This window comes from Lissotriton vulgaris, chromosome 5, assembly GCF_964263255.1.
Source record: "Lissotriton vulgaris chromosome 5, aLisVul1.2, whole genome shotgun sequence".
NCBI lineage: Eukaryota > Metazoa > Chordata > Amphibia > Caudata > Salamandridae > Lissotriton > Lissotriton vulgaris.
Genome location: NC_141693.1, coordinates 988,508,823 through 988,525,297, shown reverse-complemented (window position 1 = coordinate 988,525,297; position 16,475 = coordinate 988,508,823). Strand labels below are relative to the sequence as shown.

General features: G+C 46.3%; 1 protein-coding gene across 1 annotated transcript in view; it reads left to right on the top strand.

The window, feature by feature from the left end:
• The window catches only part of ENTPD7 (ectonucleoside triphosphate diphosphohydrolase 7), a 229,407-nt gene that overhangs the window by 115,204 nt on the left and 97,728 nt on the right, over positions 1–16,475 (top strand). Inside the window, exon 6 of the mRNA XM_086922599.1 lies at positions 3,255–3,358. Coding sequence (XP_086778725.1) covers positions 3,255–3,358 — 104 coding nt within the window. The remainder of the gene's footprint in view (positions 1–3,254; positions 3,359–16,475) is intronic.

The window sequence follows — 16,475 nt, the reverse complement described above, 5'->3', positions numbered from 1 at the left end:
ATGGCGGCATGCCTGTTGCTCTGGTTCCCGCACACCAAACACACCAAGGTGACGAGCAAATTCATTGATCTGGGTCTGATACTGGCGCAGAGGGAAATATCGTGGCTTTGGAAGTCCAGGGGGGGACCCTCACTGCGTAGATGGAAGAATGAATTGCTGCGGTGGTCTGACTGCGAGAGTGTGCTCCGGATGAAGCAGGCTGTCAAGATGGGGAATGAGAAGGCATTGGATGCGGCGCGTGCATGGGAGTTAGTGGTGCAGGCCTTGCGTGATTCTTTGGTAGAGGATGAGTGTGGTGAGAACTAAGCCGGTGGACACCGCGGGGCGAATACAAAAGTATTATAACTCGCACTGTAGTGGATCCATCCAACTCGACAGGACGAGGCATACACCTTAGCAGTTGCCAGGGGGGGGGGGCTTTGGGGGGGCTGGTTAATGGGAGTTTGGGGTGGGTCGGAAGCCATTAGATGGTAGCCCGCCAGGGCACCTTGAATCTACTAGGATGGTGGGTACTGTGTGGAGTGCGGAATGGCTGGGGGGAGCGGCCAGGCTTGACAGAACCATAGCGCCTAGGGCAGGTCCCGACATGGGCGGTACCACTGATTATCACTGGGATGGCTGACTGGAGCGATGTTGAGGGTGGGGGGGTAAAAGCAGATACGTAAAACGACATTTCAACCATGGTCCCTATGGGACGTGCACCGTGATGTTTTCCTATTGAATGGAGTAATATGCCGCCCGGCCTCCGGGATGCGGGCTGAATGGCTGTGTACGATTTGGATTTTTTTATTGAACGGGGGGATGTCACGAGTGAACTGGTTGACTAATTGTATCCTGTGGTTTATAACTCTGCAATAAAAATATATTTAAAAAAAAAAAAAAACATGGATATAAACAAATATGATTCTGCTTTACTGCTTCCTTCAGAAATAACAGAGAAATGTGCAGGGCGAAGATCAGGGTGAAAATATGGCTCCTAGCCCCAAATTGATGACTCGTTAAAAAGAGTCCAGCAAACACACCTTATACACATCTTAGAAAGCTCAATTTATAGACATCACTATGCCCATGTGTAATCGAGTGTCAAAATACATTCTGTACATTGTTAACGATGCAGAAAAAACGTAGCTGCTCAACAAGAGAAACCATAAATCAACCCTCTGTAGACATATTCTGAGGGTAACTTATCTATGGCGAAATCTCTGGTCATTCCAAAATCTGAATGAATTTTGACATTCCAGAAAAATATTCAATTTTCCATATTTTTACAATCTAACAGTGTAATCGGTGCTTACATTTTTGGGAATAACACCTTGGATAAATTGGAACAGGCGCGCCTGCATACACGGCCATTAAATAAACTACTTTTGCAGTCGGACACAGTTCAGGGGACTAGAAAGATCTAGGGGCATAGGTAGGTAATTTTCGATTGTGCGATTCTCAAATTGCGATTTTTAGGGAATCTCAATTAGAGAATCGCAAAACGAAATGTAGGTAGGATTAGCAAATTTTATTGCGAATTCCACTTATTCCTTATTTGCGAATCGCAAATTGCGATTCGCAAATAAGGAATACCTTCTCATTCATTCCTATGGGCTAGAAGGCCCATAGGAATGAGTGGAAAGACATTCTCAATTTGCGATTCTCAATTAGAGAATCGCAAATTGAGAATGCAATTTCAGAGATGTAAGGGTGTCAATAGGACACTCTTTTGCACCCCCCCTGAAATTGACATGTGTGCACATGTGGCCCACATACATGCCCTAAGGGCATTTATGTGACCCACATGGCACTTTGAAAAATGTCAAAAAGTGCATTTTTCAAAGAAATCGCGAAATACCACCAACCTGAAGTTGGTGGTATTTTGCGATTCCTTAAGCCAAAATTTGCACAACTTGGGTGCTTCCTACATTGCATTTAAGGAATCACAATTTGCAATTCCTTAAATGCAATAGCAAAATAAGGAATCGCACATTTTGCGATTCCTTATTTTGCATGTGGGTTTTTGTGTGCTACATAGCACATTGACCTAATTGCGATCGCAAATGCTGAATTTCTGCGAATTTCAGCATTTGCGAGAGCAATTAGGCTTCCTACAAATGGCCCCTAGTGTTTGTAACAAAGAAGGCACAGGACATTTTAGACTGGTAGCTAAACATGCTGTCACACATCGGGTGATCCTTCTTAGATCCACTTTCTACTATCATAATCTGTAAAGTTTCATATGTACCATGCCTCTTTTCCACTGACACAACTTGTGCACCCAAACCTGATGGCAGAGGAAAACCATCTGAAGATCAGATGCTTTGACTTGTGGGTTTTGGGTAGACCTCATTGTGAGTTATTTGGAGCACGCATATGTTCATTTGTCTACATTTTTTACTTCAAGAAAAAAGATGCCATACTGAACCTATTCAGTAGAATGCAGAGTTAAACTAGGTATGTTACATGTTTTGAGGCAAATCTGGTGGGACTTGCAGTGAAGAAATGGTGAATGTCCCAGAAACTGAACTACACACAAACGTATTGAAGCTCAAACCAGTATTTCTAGCATCAAGGCATTACAAACATCCTACCAGAGGAAAGTGCTGCACGTTTGATGAACGCAACCATGTACTGCATGAACAAGTAAGAAGGCACAAAGTCTAGAGTGATATCAAAGATAGCAGAATAGATACAAAGCTGGGAAATTGCCAGACAAATGCACATCTTTACAGAACATGTCCTGGAGGCGTGCAGCAGCACTGCAAATACTCTGGTATCTCGATGCCTTTCATGAATGGGACTTAGACCAGGTAATTAAGCAGACAGGACTTTTTCACCATTTATGGTTTCCTCAAATGGGTCCAATAATGACTATGAAATGCCGCTCTTAGGTAACCAGTCAAGGAGAAATACTCCACTGATTAAAGGGTCTTTGCAGAACTTTTACACCCTGGTACAAATGATTGCACAGGTTGTGAATATTATTTTTATGCATGGCTTGCACTGTGAGCCACTAGCATAAATGACCAGATCAAAACCTCTTATTCATTGCTGTGATGTAACATCTGTGGGGAGAAAAGTTGATATCCATATTTTACATTGTGGAATACTTATGAACAGATGTTGTTTTATCTGTCTTGATGGTAATCGTGAACCACATCCAATCCCATTGCTCCACAAATGAGAAAATGGGCTGTCTTAAAGGTTTTGAAGACACTTCTTGCCAGTACTGTAATGTGGAATATTCTTTTCTTTTTGTGTTTTTGCAGCCAGCAAAGTGCAATTCTACAAGATCTGCTGAAGGACATTCCACTGGAGTTTGATTTCATCTTTTCAGAATCACATGCCGAGGTGATATCTGGGAAACAAGAAGGTACAAAATGTACTGTTGATGGAAAAACAATTGGGGATATACATTTTTTTCTGAGAAAAGAAAATAACCAGGGATTTTCTAATGGTGCAAATAATTTCGGATTTATCAGGGACCTATTGCATGTGACAACTCATTTAAACTTATTAACTTTGTGAAGCGATATACTAGAATATGCTAATAGTAGGAATTCTTTATTTAGGCTGACATGTTCTTTGAAAGATGCATCAGCTCAAAATTTATATTATAAAATGCCCCCCAAAAAACGGCGACCACCCATTACAACGATGAGAGCACATCGCGGTTGCATAACCACGCACATGCTGTTACATCGCGCATGCTGTTACATCGCAGTTTTCCACAAAGCGTGCTAACGTGTGCTGTTTTTATAGCTTTTTACTATGCCGTATGGTGCCGTAAATCAGGGTATCATCTGTAATAATGACATGACATTCTTGCTTTTCACTATGCCTTATGGTGCTATTAATATCCACAACGTGTGCGTGCTATTACTATAGCTTTTAAAATAGCTTAATATATTATATAGCTATAATAATATAGCTTTGTACTATGCTGTGCTGTATGGTGCTATTAATATCCACAACGCGTGTGTGCTATTAATATAGCTTAATATATTATATAGCTATATTAATATAGCTTTTTACTATACCATGCCGTATGGTGCTATTAATATTCACAACGCGTGCATGCTATTAATATAGCTTTTTACTATGCTGTGTGGTGCTTTAAATCAGGGTATTACATGACGCACAACTATGAACTATGATGTATGGTGTATGACGCCTTAAATCTGGGTATTACATGTAATAATGACATTTAATCGATGGACTATGACGCACAGTGAAGTACACTAATATTGCTTTTTACTATGCTGTATGGTGCGTCTGGGGCCCCTCAAATGTGCCTCTCTGGGGCCTCAAACCCCCTTAAAATGACACTACCAGGGGCCACGAGCCACACTCTCCCCAGGCCTCAGGTGGGTGCTGGGGGTGCCCTTAGCTCAGAATGGAGTCTCTGCCCCTGAGCAGGCTTCCTCTGAGCACCTGTATCATTTCAGGGTGCCACATCACCTGCCAGAGAGGACCCGGGGGGCCCGGACCCCTCAGCCCACCCCAAGGCAGCCTCAAAGGGCACCCATAGCTCTGAATGGTGCCTCTCGCTCCAGAGCAGGATTCCCGCGAGCACACAGTGTTTTGGGGTGCCACTCCCCAGGGAGCAGGCTGGCACAGTGGGTGCCTGTCAGACAAAGTCTTCCTCAGGATCTGATGTGATGCTATAAGGGCCCACCTCTCGATACCTCCAATTCTGATTGTAATAAATACACAGAATATTGAAGTGATCAAGCGGGGGGGGGGGGGGGGGAGGGGATTAGGAAGGGAACAGCTGGGAAGGAGATCTGAAAAGGAAAAGTTATTTTGCAAATATTCTTTAGCTTTGCTAGACCAAAAATAATATTAATCAAAGCTCTGATTCTCTCTAAAGACCAAGTCAGCCTATAAATGAAATGATTGAATCTACTTCAGTTTCAGTAGAAAAAGGCTGTTCTAGAATATGTAAACATGTACTAAACTTGTTCAATACTTTGATTTCAGCATTTAACAGTTTGACCCTTTTTTCCTGATGGTTAGTTTTTCCAAGCAGGATTTAGCAAATGAAAACACCAAAATGAAATATAATCCACTAGAAGATGTGCCTTATTGTTATCTTCAAACAATTCCTATACACTCTCATTCTAAACAATATATAATATACTTGTTCAGTCAGGATTCTCAATTATACGAGAAAGATTGAATTGCGCCAAATAAACCTTGAAACAAACATTAATTGCTGCTTTCGTTTTTATATCTTTACCATTTTACATTAGGGCATTTCTCAAGAATAATGCAAAATTCTTAGATAATTAAAACCTTCAAATTCTGAATTGACTAAATACTTTACTCCTACCTGTAGAGTACGACCTACTCTACAAACTGGTGGTCAGCAGAAAACTCTGAGGTCGTAGCAGTAACGCTAGACACACAAAGCCGTTCTTCTCCTGGCAATCAAACCCTGAACTGCAGCAACGCCGAAGATCTCGAAGCGACTCCGCTCTCTGGATTGGGAAAACTCACCACTGCCTTTCAGTTTTCTGCAAAGACTCTTCAGGACCTGAAATGAAAACGGAGCTCCGAGGACAGCCTGTCACCCCTTCAAGACACGCAGAATAGTGAGCACAGAAGGTTGGGCGTAGTCGCGTACATCGATGTGACAACGCCCTGCCAAATCTCACGCATGCGACAGGGGTGTGAAACCTCACGCATGCGGCGGAAAACACATGTACAAAAAGGTGCTTAGCACAAACAGGGGCAGAATACATTAGTTCGCATTACTGGGGCAGAATACATTAGTTAGCATTATTGTTAAAGTCCCCTTGAACATTTCTGCCACCAATGTCCTCCCAAAGTTCTCTGATGCATTTTACCACATAGTGGTACCAAACATGATGGCAAACGGAGACCTCTGCTGAGTGGGGCGGGCCCTAGACCGCAAGCCACCCTAATCCTGACAGTGCCCTTACATTTTACCCCAGGCAGCAGCCTGGCACAGAGGGGTGCCCTTCCGCCTCACCCCTTCCCGGGCAGCAGGCTGGCACGGTGGGTGTCCTTACTCTGCATCCCTCCTGGGGGGCAGGCTGGCACAGTGGGTGCCCTTACTCCACATCCCTCCTGGGGGAGCAGGCTGGCACAGTGGGTGCCCTTAACCTGCGTCCCTCTCCGGGTAGCCGGCTGGCACAGTGGGTGCCCTTACATTTTACCCCTCCCTGGGCAGCAGGCGGGCACGGTGAGTTCCCTTACCCCTCATCCCTCCCCGGGCAGCAGGCTGGCCTGGTCGGAGCCCACTCCCTGCCCCTTCGGTTGTTCTTAGAACAAGCCCCGCTTGTCCTCCGCCCGGGGCGGCTGCCCCTCATCTCTCCGCCGGAGTGAAACTGAAACAAACCCGCTGGAGAGGCCCGGCCGGGGTCAGTCATTACCCGGCCCACCCCTGGCAGAGGAGCCGCTAATTGAGCCGCGGAAGTCTGGCTCTCACTGAGAGAAGTCACTTGGGACGCGACCACTTAAGCACCCAAAGCTCACAGGGCTGTATTTATGGGTGCCACTCATCCGTACCCCCACGTGTCTCCCTCCCAGAGGCAGGCAGACTCGTAATGGCAAATGGACAATGGCGCCGACGGTAGTGGAGGCACGGGCCGGGGTACAGACCTGGGGAGTACGGGAGGGGACAAGGGATCTGGAGCAGGGGTGGGAGGGGGGTGAGGGGGCCGATACTGGAGCAGTGGGGGGTGTTGAGAGAGGCCGGTACTGGAGCTCAGGGGGGGGTGAGATGGGCCGGTACTGGACAATTGAGGCAGAAATGGCTACAGACACGGTGGACGATACCATTAAGTTTTTCCGAATATTGAAGGGAAACATTTAAATAATGTAGGGTTTTCAATTGTACAAACTGAAAAAAAAAAAGTTGGGAAGTAAAAATAGAAAAGAATTTGCGTTGTGCGAATGGCGGGGGGGGGCGGTGGTTAGAGGCGGGATCACACTTTTGCCCCAAAAAAATCTGAAACAGTGGTAGGACGGGCAACGCACAAAGAAGGGTTTGCATAGACCTTATGCTTTGTAATAACGTGCGCTTTTGCAGTGTGCAATGTTATGTACTTGGCAATAGGAAACGCTGCATTGGCGTTGCAACTACGGGCGTTGTGAGAATTGCCGGTGTAACAGAGTTTGCGATGCATTACACGCGTGGTAAAAGCACACGTTGGAATCATGTGCGTTGTGCGAACATACATTCCAAAAAAACACAAGCTTGGTACAGTACATCAGATCTGCCAAAGTAGAACATTATTGGTAATTGATTTGATATACCAAAGGCCAACACTGTGCCCTTGGATTCTATTGTTGCCAACAGTGCCATTGCTGTTGTCCTAGTTAAATTATAGTACTATAACCAACATTGTTTCCCTAAATGAGCGTGGGAGTGAAGTTCAGGAATGGAAGCACAGTATTATACAATAGTGTTAGATCTGGGGGTCTCTAATTGGCAGAGGTAAGTATCTTAGACCAAGTAGGGATCCTTGCTTCTAGTCAGGGTGAAGGAATACACATAGTAGATAACCCCTGCTCCCCCTCTAGGTAGCTTGGCGCGAGCAGGCAGGCTTATCCCCAACGCAATTTGTATAATAAATGCACTTAACACAAACAATGACTCCCCATCCACCACAAACTGAGACCACACAGGTGAGTATATTTATAAAAAAAAATATAACTTTATCTAGTTGCAGCAGTAAAAATCGACAGTACACTATAGTTGCTTCTGTAGGAAATTGTTGCACGTAATCTTAGTGGTTCCACTTGCATTTAGGAAGTTCTTATGTAAAAAAAATCAGTCTCAAGTCTCTTTAAAATCAGTAGTAAAAATAACACTACGGACTTATCCCCAATCAGCTCTTTAAATGAATGGTCCCAGTAATGCCAGCGTGTTCTTAGCCTAAGAATCAGCCCTTCGCACAAAGGAGCCCAAGCGATGCGAGCGCGCCTCACCAAGTATTCCTGGGACACCACCGTGCCGATCAGAACAGCCTCGCATCAATCCCCGGCCGGTCCCTTCTGCTATCCGCCCGCTCTCAGCACTTCCAGGGAGCGGCGGGGAGCTAGCACAGCTCTTCGGGACACAGGCCAGGGGCAGTCAGCACTCGTGTTGCTCCCGCGGCGAGGACGGGTCTCGAGGACGGGTCTCCTTCTCGCTTTGGGCACGGCTCCGCCGATCCTCCACAGGCTTCCCCGGAGCAGCCAATGATGTCGCGGCAATTCCGACGAGCCTCCGTGTGCACCCGGGAGTCAGCCAATGGCAGTGCGACTCCCGGGACCCGCCCCTGATGACGTTGAGCCGGCAACCAATCAGTGTGCGGCCTCGGCGATGACGCTGGGCCAATCCCAGTGCGGCGTTACTGGAGGGGCTCGTTTCTCCTGGCCAATGAAAGCGCGGCGGCTTCGTTCTCCGTCTCCGCAGCCCCCGCTAAGAACGGCAAACTTTCGAAGGTGTTGCTGGCCACAGGCCTCGGCGATGAACAGGCGGCAAGGGATTTACGAGGGCACAGGTCACAATAAGAACGCCCTCAAGGCCACAGGATCGTCTTAGGGCAGAGCTCACGGAGGGAGGCACCACGGACCCCCACCTTTCACAGAGTATGTGCCGATGAGCACACCGATCTCTGCCCACGATCTGCAGCTGGACATCAATCCCGCAGTCAGCCAAAACAGCACGATCTTTCAAGCGCCTTGGAGTTTCTTTAGGAACCTTTTAACCCTGGGTTCCAGGAACAGGAGGCCAGCTCTTCTCAGGCCCTTGGAGATTCAAGTTGAAGACACAGCACACAGCAAAGTCTCTTTAGTTCAAGTAAGCAGGGGCACAGCACACAGCAAAGTCCCTCTTCTCCTCGGCTTCAGTTGGTCAGCAGAACAGGTCAGCCCTTAGAGCACACAGCAAGGCAATCTTCCTTTAGTTCTTCAGCAGTCCTTCTTCCAGCAGAGGTTCCTCTTGATTGTAGAATCTGATTTTCTGTTGTCAGGGGTCCTTCTCTTATACCCCTAAAAATCTTTGAAGTTCTTTGAAGTCTTTGTGCAAGTGGGCCCTGAGCCCGGTCTAAACCAGTTCTGGGTGTTACTGGGGCACTGGGGCTTTCCTGGCTTCCTTCTTTTTTTCAGTATCAGGGACAGAGGTGACAGTCGCCCAGCGGGAGGTGGAGCCAGCATTGTTGTCAGGCAGGCACATCCCTAGTCACTCCCAGGTGCTATCTCCTCCCACTTCCTTGGCAGCAGATGCAGCCTTTCATCCACGGGCTGACTCAGACAACCTCCTGGGGGCTCTGCAGCCCCTGTCACCCTCAAACCAGACAGTCAATCCACAAACAGTCCCAGGCACACAGAAAGGTTAGACAAGAGAACAGCCACTTTCTAAAAGTACTATTTTCAAACACAGAATTAAAAACAACCTTTCCTAAAAGATGTTATTAAATTCTGAGTTCAGGGATATCAATCACTTATGTCCCATCTTGTTCCTATGGGAAGATAGGCTGGTATCCATTGGGACCAGCCTCTCCCATGTTAATCTATGGAGCAAGATAACCTTGCAGCAGTGAGCACACAAAATGGCTGCTGCTCACTACCAGAGCATGTTACCTACACTAGTACATGCTCTACCTTACCCATGCACTGCACCCTGCCCAGGGGGGTACCTTGAGCCTTCCATAGGGGTGACTTATGTGCACAGACAGGGAAGGGTTAGGCCCAGCCAGTGGGGACACTGGCCAGGGGGACATGGCAGTCCACTGACTGCACACAGGCCCTGCGCTGGCAGGCCTGAGACACCATTTTAGGGATACTTATGTGGGTGGCGCAATCTGCGCTGCAGGCCCACTAGCAGCATCTGTCATCACCAGCCCTGGCACACACAGTGCACTTTACTAGGGACTTCATGGTGATACAAATATGCCAATCAGGTATACCCAATCAATATGACAATTTACATAGGGAGCACTTACACTCTGGCACTGATCAGCAGTGGCAGAGTGTCCAAAACATCTAAACCAGCAAAAACGAAATCCAGCACAGCATCAAAAATACAGGAGGCAGAGGCAAAAAGATGGGGGAAAAACCACGTGGTGTGTCAGGTCTAACAAATAGCACATGATTTATGAGTCATTCTTACTTCTTTTTTTCCTGAAACACGGAATATAAATCTCTGTATTTCACTGTGACGTAAAATATCGGATGGATCGGCTTATTAGCTTTATATATAATTTATATCCAAAGCTGATGACCTCAAATTAAGGATTTTTATACAACTAATTTTCTATCATTGTGTTACGATCCTACGCCTCATGTTTCAGATATAATTTGACAAAACGACATTCTGCGTTAATACTGAGAACTATATTATTGCAAAGCTGTGTAGGAGACCCTTATATCCTCTTCTTGCATTCACTTCATTAGACCATGACAATGGAGCGGCAGCAGGCTATAAACGCTGGTAAAGGCCGGCTGTGGTAAAAATGACAAAGCCCAAATGTAATGCCTCTGAGTCTTTCTCACCTACATCCCTACAGCATATGTGAATCATACAAGGGAATGAAAGAAAGGCAGGTACTATTGGCATGGTACTTCCTCCTCTCCCTTGCTTCATTGTGCCAATGGAGCAATAGAAGAAAGGGATTTTTTCCAGCTCCTGTAACTCCCTCTGCTCTGCCAATGGAATAAAAGCAGTTTGGCAGAGCGGAAGAAGAATCTGGTTGGCTGCTGCCCGCTTTCGCAAATTCTACTGTCCAAGTTTGACTGTTAACTACTGTAGCCATGGGCACAGCTGCCACCATTAAACATACCCAACAGCAATTGTGAAAAGCTTAGATGGTTCTGAGTGGCGGATGGTGTGACTGAGGACATTCCACTCTCATGCGGCTTAATGTTGTAATAGCCTGCGTAGCTATCTTGGCCATTAAAGTCCTACTCCCTTGTTGGACCAGGCCTTTAAGCTTCCTAAACCCCTCTACAACAGTCTAGATTCTATTCTTACAACCTCCATTACATCATTCTTTTAAGCCTAAAGACCCTTTTTTTATGGTTCAAATGTTCTTATTTTTAAACTTTACGCATAGGCTTTCCTATTCCCACAGGTGCTCCAACTCATTATAAACTCTGTTCCTCATCTCCCCTCTTCAGCAAACCAATAGTAAGGAGTGCTCAATGTTTCCTTGCGATGCTCATACACATCTGTTTGAAAACAAATTTGTGGAATAAGTTAAAGTGAATGAGAATGAGGGACTAAGAGTGAGTGCAAGTGAGTAAGAATTTATGCGCAAGTCAGAGTAAAAATGAGTGAGTACAAATAAGTCAGAATGGGTAAGGCTGACTGCAAGTGAGTTAGACTGAATGGCTGCAAGTGAGTTTTGAAACAAGGAGTGAGTACGAGTGAATATGTGTGAGGATAACCTCCGTTTCCTGTTCTCTTTGCGCTGGCATCCAGAGCACCAAGTCAGACCCAACAGAAGTCTGCATACCTCTAATACAAATGTTTATGTGTATTTTGGAATAAACCATCATTCAAAGCTCTTCGTGGTCTGGAAGCTCAACGGTCTAATCGAAGGTTGATTATTTTCTTTTTTTGTTTGTTTTTAGGGGTGCAATAGTGTATTTTTTGTTTTGTCAGGACATTGAAAGGCCGAGTGCCTTACTTAATAAACATTTCTCATATTCTCCTACAGCCTAGTTTTGCCCATTCCTTGAACGTGTATGTACTGTTCATATATCTTAATGTTCTGTTTTAGGAACTGTTCCTCAGACCTGTTAACTACATTTTTCTTCTATTGAGACTGCTCTTTCCCCTAGTGAGTTCACATCTCTCTTTCAGAATTTTTCACTTCACATTGGGCAGAGTCCTCTCACAGGTCCTCTTGTGTCTGGCACTTTACTAGTTTAGCTAGGGTTTTGTCACTACTCTCTGGAGTTTGGTCATTTGTCAGTTTTTTTCTTACACAATTTCAATGTAGTCGCAGAAGCTCCTTGTTCAGGGCATCTTTTTTTTTTACCGTTTATCCCGTCATTGTGGGTTCCTCTATAGCATACTTAGGTCCTCCCACTACTTGGCTTATCCTGCTTGCTTTGATCAGTACGGTGGGCCACTTCCTGCTCTCTGGGGTGACTAGGTCTGGTCCAGTATCGGTGCAGGGACCATCCCTGCTACTCAGTGGTGGCCTTCAGCCCCTTCCTTCACCATATAGTCACTGGGCTGCTCTACTTTTGTTATTTCTCCTGACCCTTTAGAGTTCATTCATGGGTTTTGCAGGCTCAAGCTTTCCTTTGTAGAGTGGTCCCGCTAGCTACACTGGAAACCTTTATCACTTTCTGGTCTTTGGTTGATTCATTTTCACCTTTATAGTTGATCTCAAAGCACTATATTTCCAGACAAGTTGCTTACTGCTGGCCAAGGGGCCTGTTTTTCTCTTCTTCATAGGAGAAAGTCATTTTCATTTGCCTTTCAGCATATACACACTGTCTCTCGCCCAAACCCAGTCTGTGTGTCAGGCGGTGCTGTGTGCCTAGCCCAACTTCTGCAATACTATCCTCTGAAGTGGTGTTGCTTAAGTGCTGTCACATCACTGATTCTTCAGACACTCCAGTTGCAGGCTTTCCGGGCCCAGTATCTGATTACCTGTGAAAGGCACATGTTCCAGTTCACATCTCCTCTCTAGCCCCCTTGCACCAGCGAGCGAAATGCCCACCTATATTGCTGCTGAGGTGCAGACTTGTGCCCCACATCTCATTTTTAGGTCTCCCCTAGCGACGTAGCGCATGCGCTGCTCGCCTTGGCGAGACGTATAGTCGTCTGTTTGATGGCCGAAGGGGGACATGGATGTGCACGCTCACGGCGCCCGGACAGACTATGTGCACGCTCACGGCGCCTCTTCCAGCTAGTGCCCAGACAGCCTATGTGCATGCACACCGCACGGCGTCTGTTGCTCGCGGGCTTGTTAGGTCTTCAGAGACGGACAAAACATGTGCACGTATACGCATTCAGACACAGACAGGCGCGCACCACTCACGGACGCTGCATTTGTTTTGCTTTAACGTGAAAGCCGTCCCAAAGCTGCTCCGGCCTAACCACTTTCACTGCGCTTGTTTAAAAGGGCGGCCGGCGTCGAATGCCAAAGTCTAACCCCATCCATCAGCAGGCCGCTGGCGAAAGGAGAGGTCTCTGGTTTAACGGAGGTAGAATACGTTTGTTTTGCTTTAACGTGAAAGTCGTCCCGCAGCTGCTCCGGCCTAATAACTGCAGCCTGTGTTTGTGTTTTCATTTATAGTTCCAGTTTCGGCCATGTGGAAGGCGTTATCTTTTCAGCACGTTATAAAACCGTGAATTAAACGATTAAGTAATTACACTGTACCAGTGACATCACTTCTTGAGCCAGAAATCGGTGCTGTCCCGTTCGGTGATTGGGCAAAAGTGGAGTCTATTCCTGGTATCTGATAGCTGTGATGTCACCCCTCTACTGCAGTTGAATAGTAGCAATGTAATTGTTTATAAATTACAATCTGCTAGCAGTGATGTCACTTCCGGTAAACTGATTGTTACATAATTCTTGTCATCCATAGTGGTCCCATCGACTGCGCTAAGCTGACACAAATGATGTTCCCTCCTACAGTTGGACAGTAGCTAACCCATGGCCTGAGCCTGGACAGCCATTATGTAACATCCCTCAATCCAATAACCTTGAAAACCCCGCCTCCGCTCTGAACGGTTTCTTTATTTAAAATATTTATATTTGGTTCCTCAGTGGTTGTATAACTATTCACGATAAGGACTGACAACCATAAAATATAAATGTAATCCTATACCAGGCTATGTCTTCTTGTAATCTGATGTGTGGTGCGCCTTCCTATCATAACCGACATGGTAAACACTGCTATTAGGTGATTGTTTTGTCATGTTTATCACCTGATGACGTGAATCTTGTCTCCTGTATTTCAATGACCCGGCCTTGCCACATTCTGAATGTTGAGAGTGGTGTGAGGGGGCTGATCATCAGTGGGGTAAGATTTCCCTATGGCGTCAGTGGTGTGAGTGGGCCTATCTTGAGAGTGGTGTGTGGGGGCTGATTGTTAGTGCGGTAAGCCTTGCCCATGACATCAGTGGTGTGAGTGGACCTATCTTGAGAGTGGTGTGAGGGGGCTGATCGTGAGGCACGGTCACCACACTTGTGAATATTTTGCAACAATAGAACTGGGTTTGTGAGCTTCACAAATCCACGCCATTAAACACCCTGAAACAGCGTGGGACAGCAACAACAATGCAATTTCTAAAGAGTGATGCTCTCAGCTACATGCCCAGTTCTCCTCACTGCATAAAAGCGTGCCAGGGGCGGGATAGAGCAGTGCAGTCTCCCTCACCCAGTGGCCTTAAGAAGGCTGGCTGCTAGGAAATAATTCCTGGTGGGCATTAAGGCCAATTACTTAGCTCCTGGGTCCAAGGGTGGATGGCCTGGTTGGACAGGACTGAGGTGTAGACCATAAGCTGTGGAGTGGTTGCACCGTATGTCTCAAATATTTCAAAATACATTCACTGCCAGTGCCGACTCCAAATGTTGCGCTGGGCCTGGTGCATACTTGCAGCGCTGCTGTTTTAAATTGCTGAGATTCTCCACTTCCAGATCCACGTGACCACAGACTGAGGCCAGTCCTCCAGCCCTGGGCCCACAGCAGGAGCTAATGTCTATAAAGGAAAATTAAGGCAAGTGCATGCGTACTGAGCCAAGCCCCATGCCGTGGTTCCTCATAATTGCCAGTGTGATGTGCCAGCAGCACAGTAAATCACAGAAAGCCAACGGGGTTGGGTCCATTGTAGGATCATACCACAGCCCACCGCCTATAGTACAATGCTCCGTGTTTGGTGTTAGTGCTCACTATTTGACATAGTACCAGGACAAAAGTGTTGTGACTGTCTGTAATTGCATTCGGCCTGCACTGCTTTCAGGTACCGCACTCCTCCTGCACTTCCTTGAGAGTGGCCACTCTGAGATGAGAGGAATCACTTCACTACAACAGTACAATGCTCCGTGGTTGGTGTTAGTGCTCACTTTCCCGACATAGTACCATGACACTCGTGTTCTAATGTATGGCTGTATTAAGATTTTCAGAACATAACCAGAATTTGCAATGCGATTAGGTCTCGCATTTGCAAGAGTTTGAGCTATTGGCATTGTAAATGACAATGCCTTTTATTTATGTATTGGTTTTGAAAACAAAAAATAATAGGCATTGTCATTTTACAATGCCAATGGCACCAGCTTTCGCAAATGCGAGACCTATTGCATTGCAAATGCTGGTTCATGTATCATCGAGTGGCATCTCCTCTGAGTAAACTATCTGCAGCAGCATACAACTTATCTTTATTTATGCCATTCAATTCAGTCTGGTTTTGACATGGGGGTGCTATGGGCAAGGAATGCCTAGTAATGGTCGAAAGGTTAGAACCGGAATCCTGAGTTGGGCCTCCTAGACCTGGGCTCGTTTGAACACTACCTCGACCAATAACCTGCTCTAAAGCCAAGGTTTTAGTGTTAACTGACTTTTCCAGGTCCCCCAATTTACTGAGAATCCCTTTAATCCTTTCAAAAAGGGGAAGCATCAGAGACTTCATAAGGTGCTGTATTTGGCCCAAAAGTTTATCAGAAGTCTGGAATGGCAATTCTATAGAGTCCCTATTCGTTAATAAATTGGCAACTCCCTCAGAGGGCAGGGGTGCAGTGGCTTTACACTGGGTAGTAGTTTTAGCTAGTTTAGGGTTCCTACCCTTTTGGGCTCCTCCCCCTCGCTTCCTTTTCCCGTGTTTTGTCGGTAATACATTTGAACTTGCTGAACCCAGCCTCGATGGTGTCCTTACTAATGAGGGAGCAACGGAGGAACAATCAACAGATACCGCAGAACCTTCAACAACACTACTGGTATTCAAACCAGTTACCTCACTGGAAGAGTGGAGGGATAAGCGGTCCGGCGTGGTTGCGTCCCTTAAGGTACCCATTGAGGAGAGTTTATTAAAAATAGGTTCGAGAGAGAGTCTCTTCTCAGTTAGAGCAATCTCGCGTTCCAATACAACGGCTGCCCGCGTTATAAACTGATCCATAGTTCTAGAGATAGACCCACCCGTTATGCTAGTAGCGCTAGTTTTCCCCTTTCCCTTCCATGGAATGGGTGTCATGGTGGAACCTCAACCCTAATGGTGAAAAAAGAGAACCTGAATAAAAGAGAAACTGGACAATGGGACACAAACCGGGGAAAACCAAAAAATATAAACTAATGCATTTCACTTAACATACAACACTACCTTACAGGCTCAAAAACAAACATAGGAAACATATAAAACCTAAATAGAACAAAAATAAAGGGAGGTGGCCCAGCCCAGCCTTGGCCAGCCCCGGACGGCCACAGACGGCCCGTCCTTTGCCCGGGCTTAGCCCGGCGCCGCTCCTGCGCGCTCCCGCGATGCGGGGGAAGTGGCAGATGATATAGCGCCTCCTGGC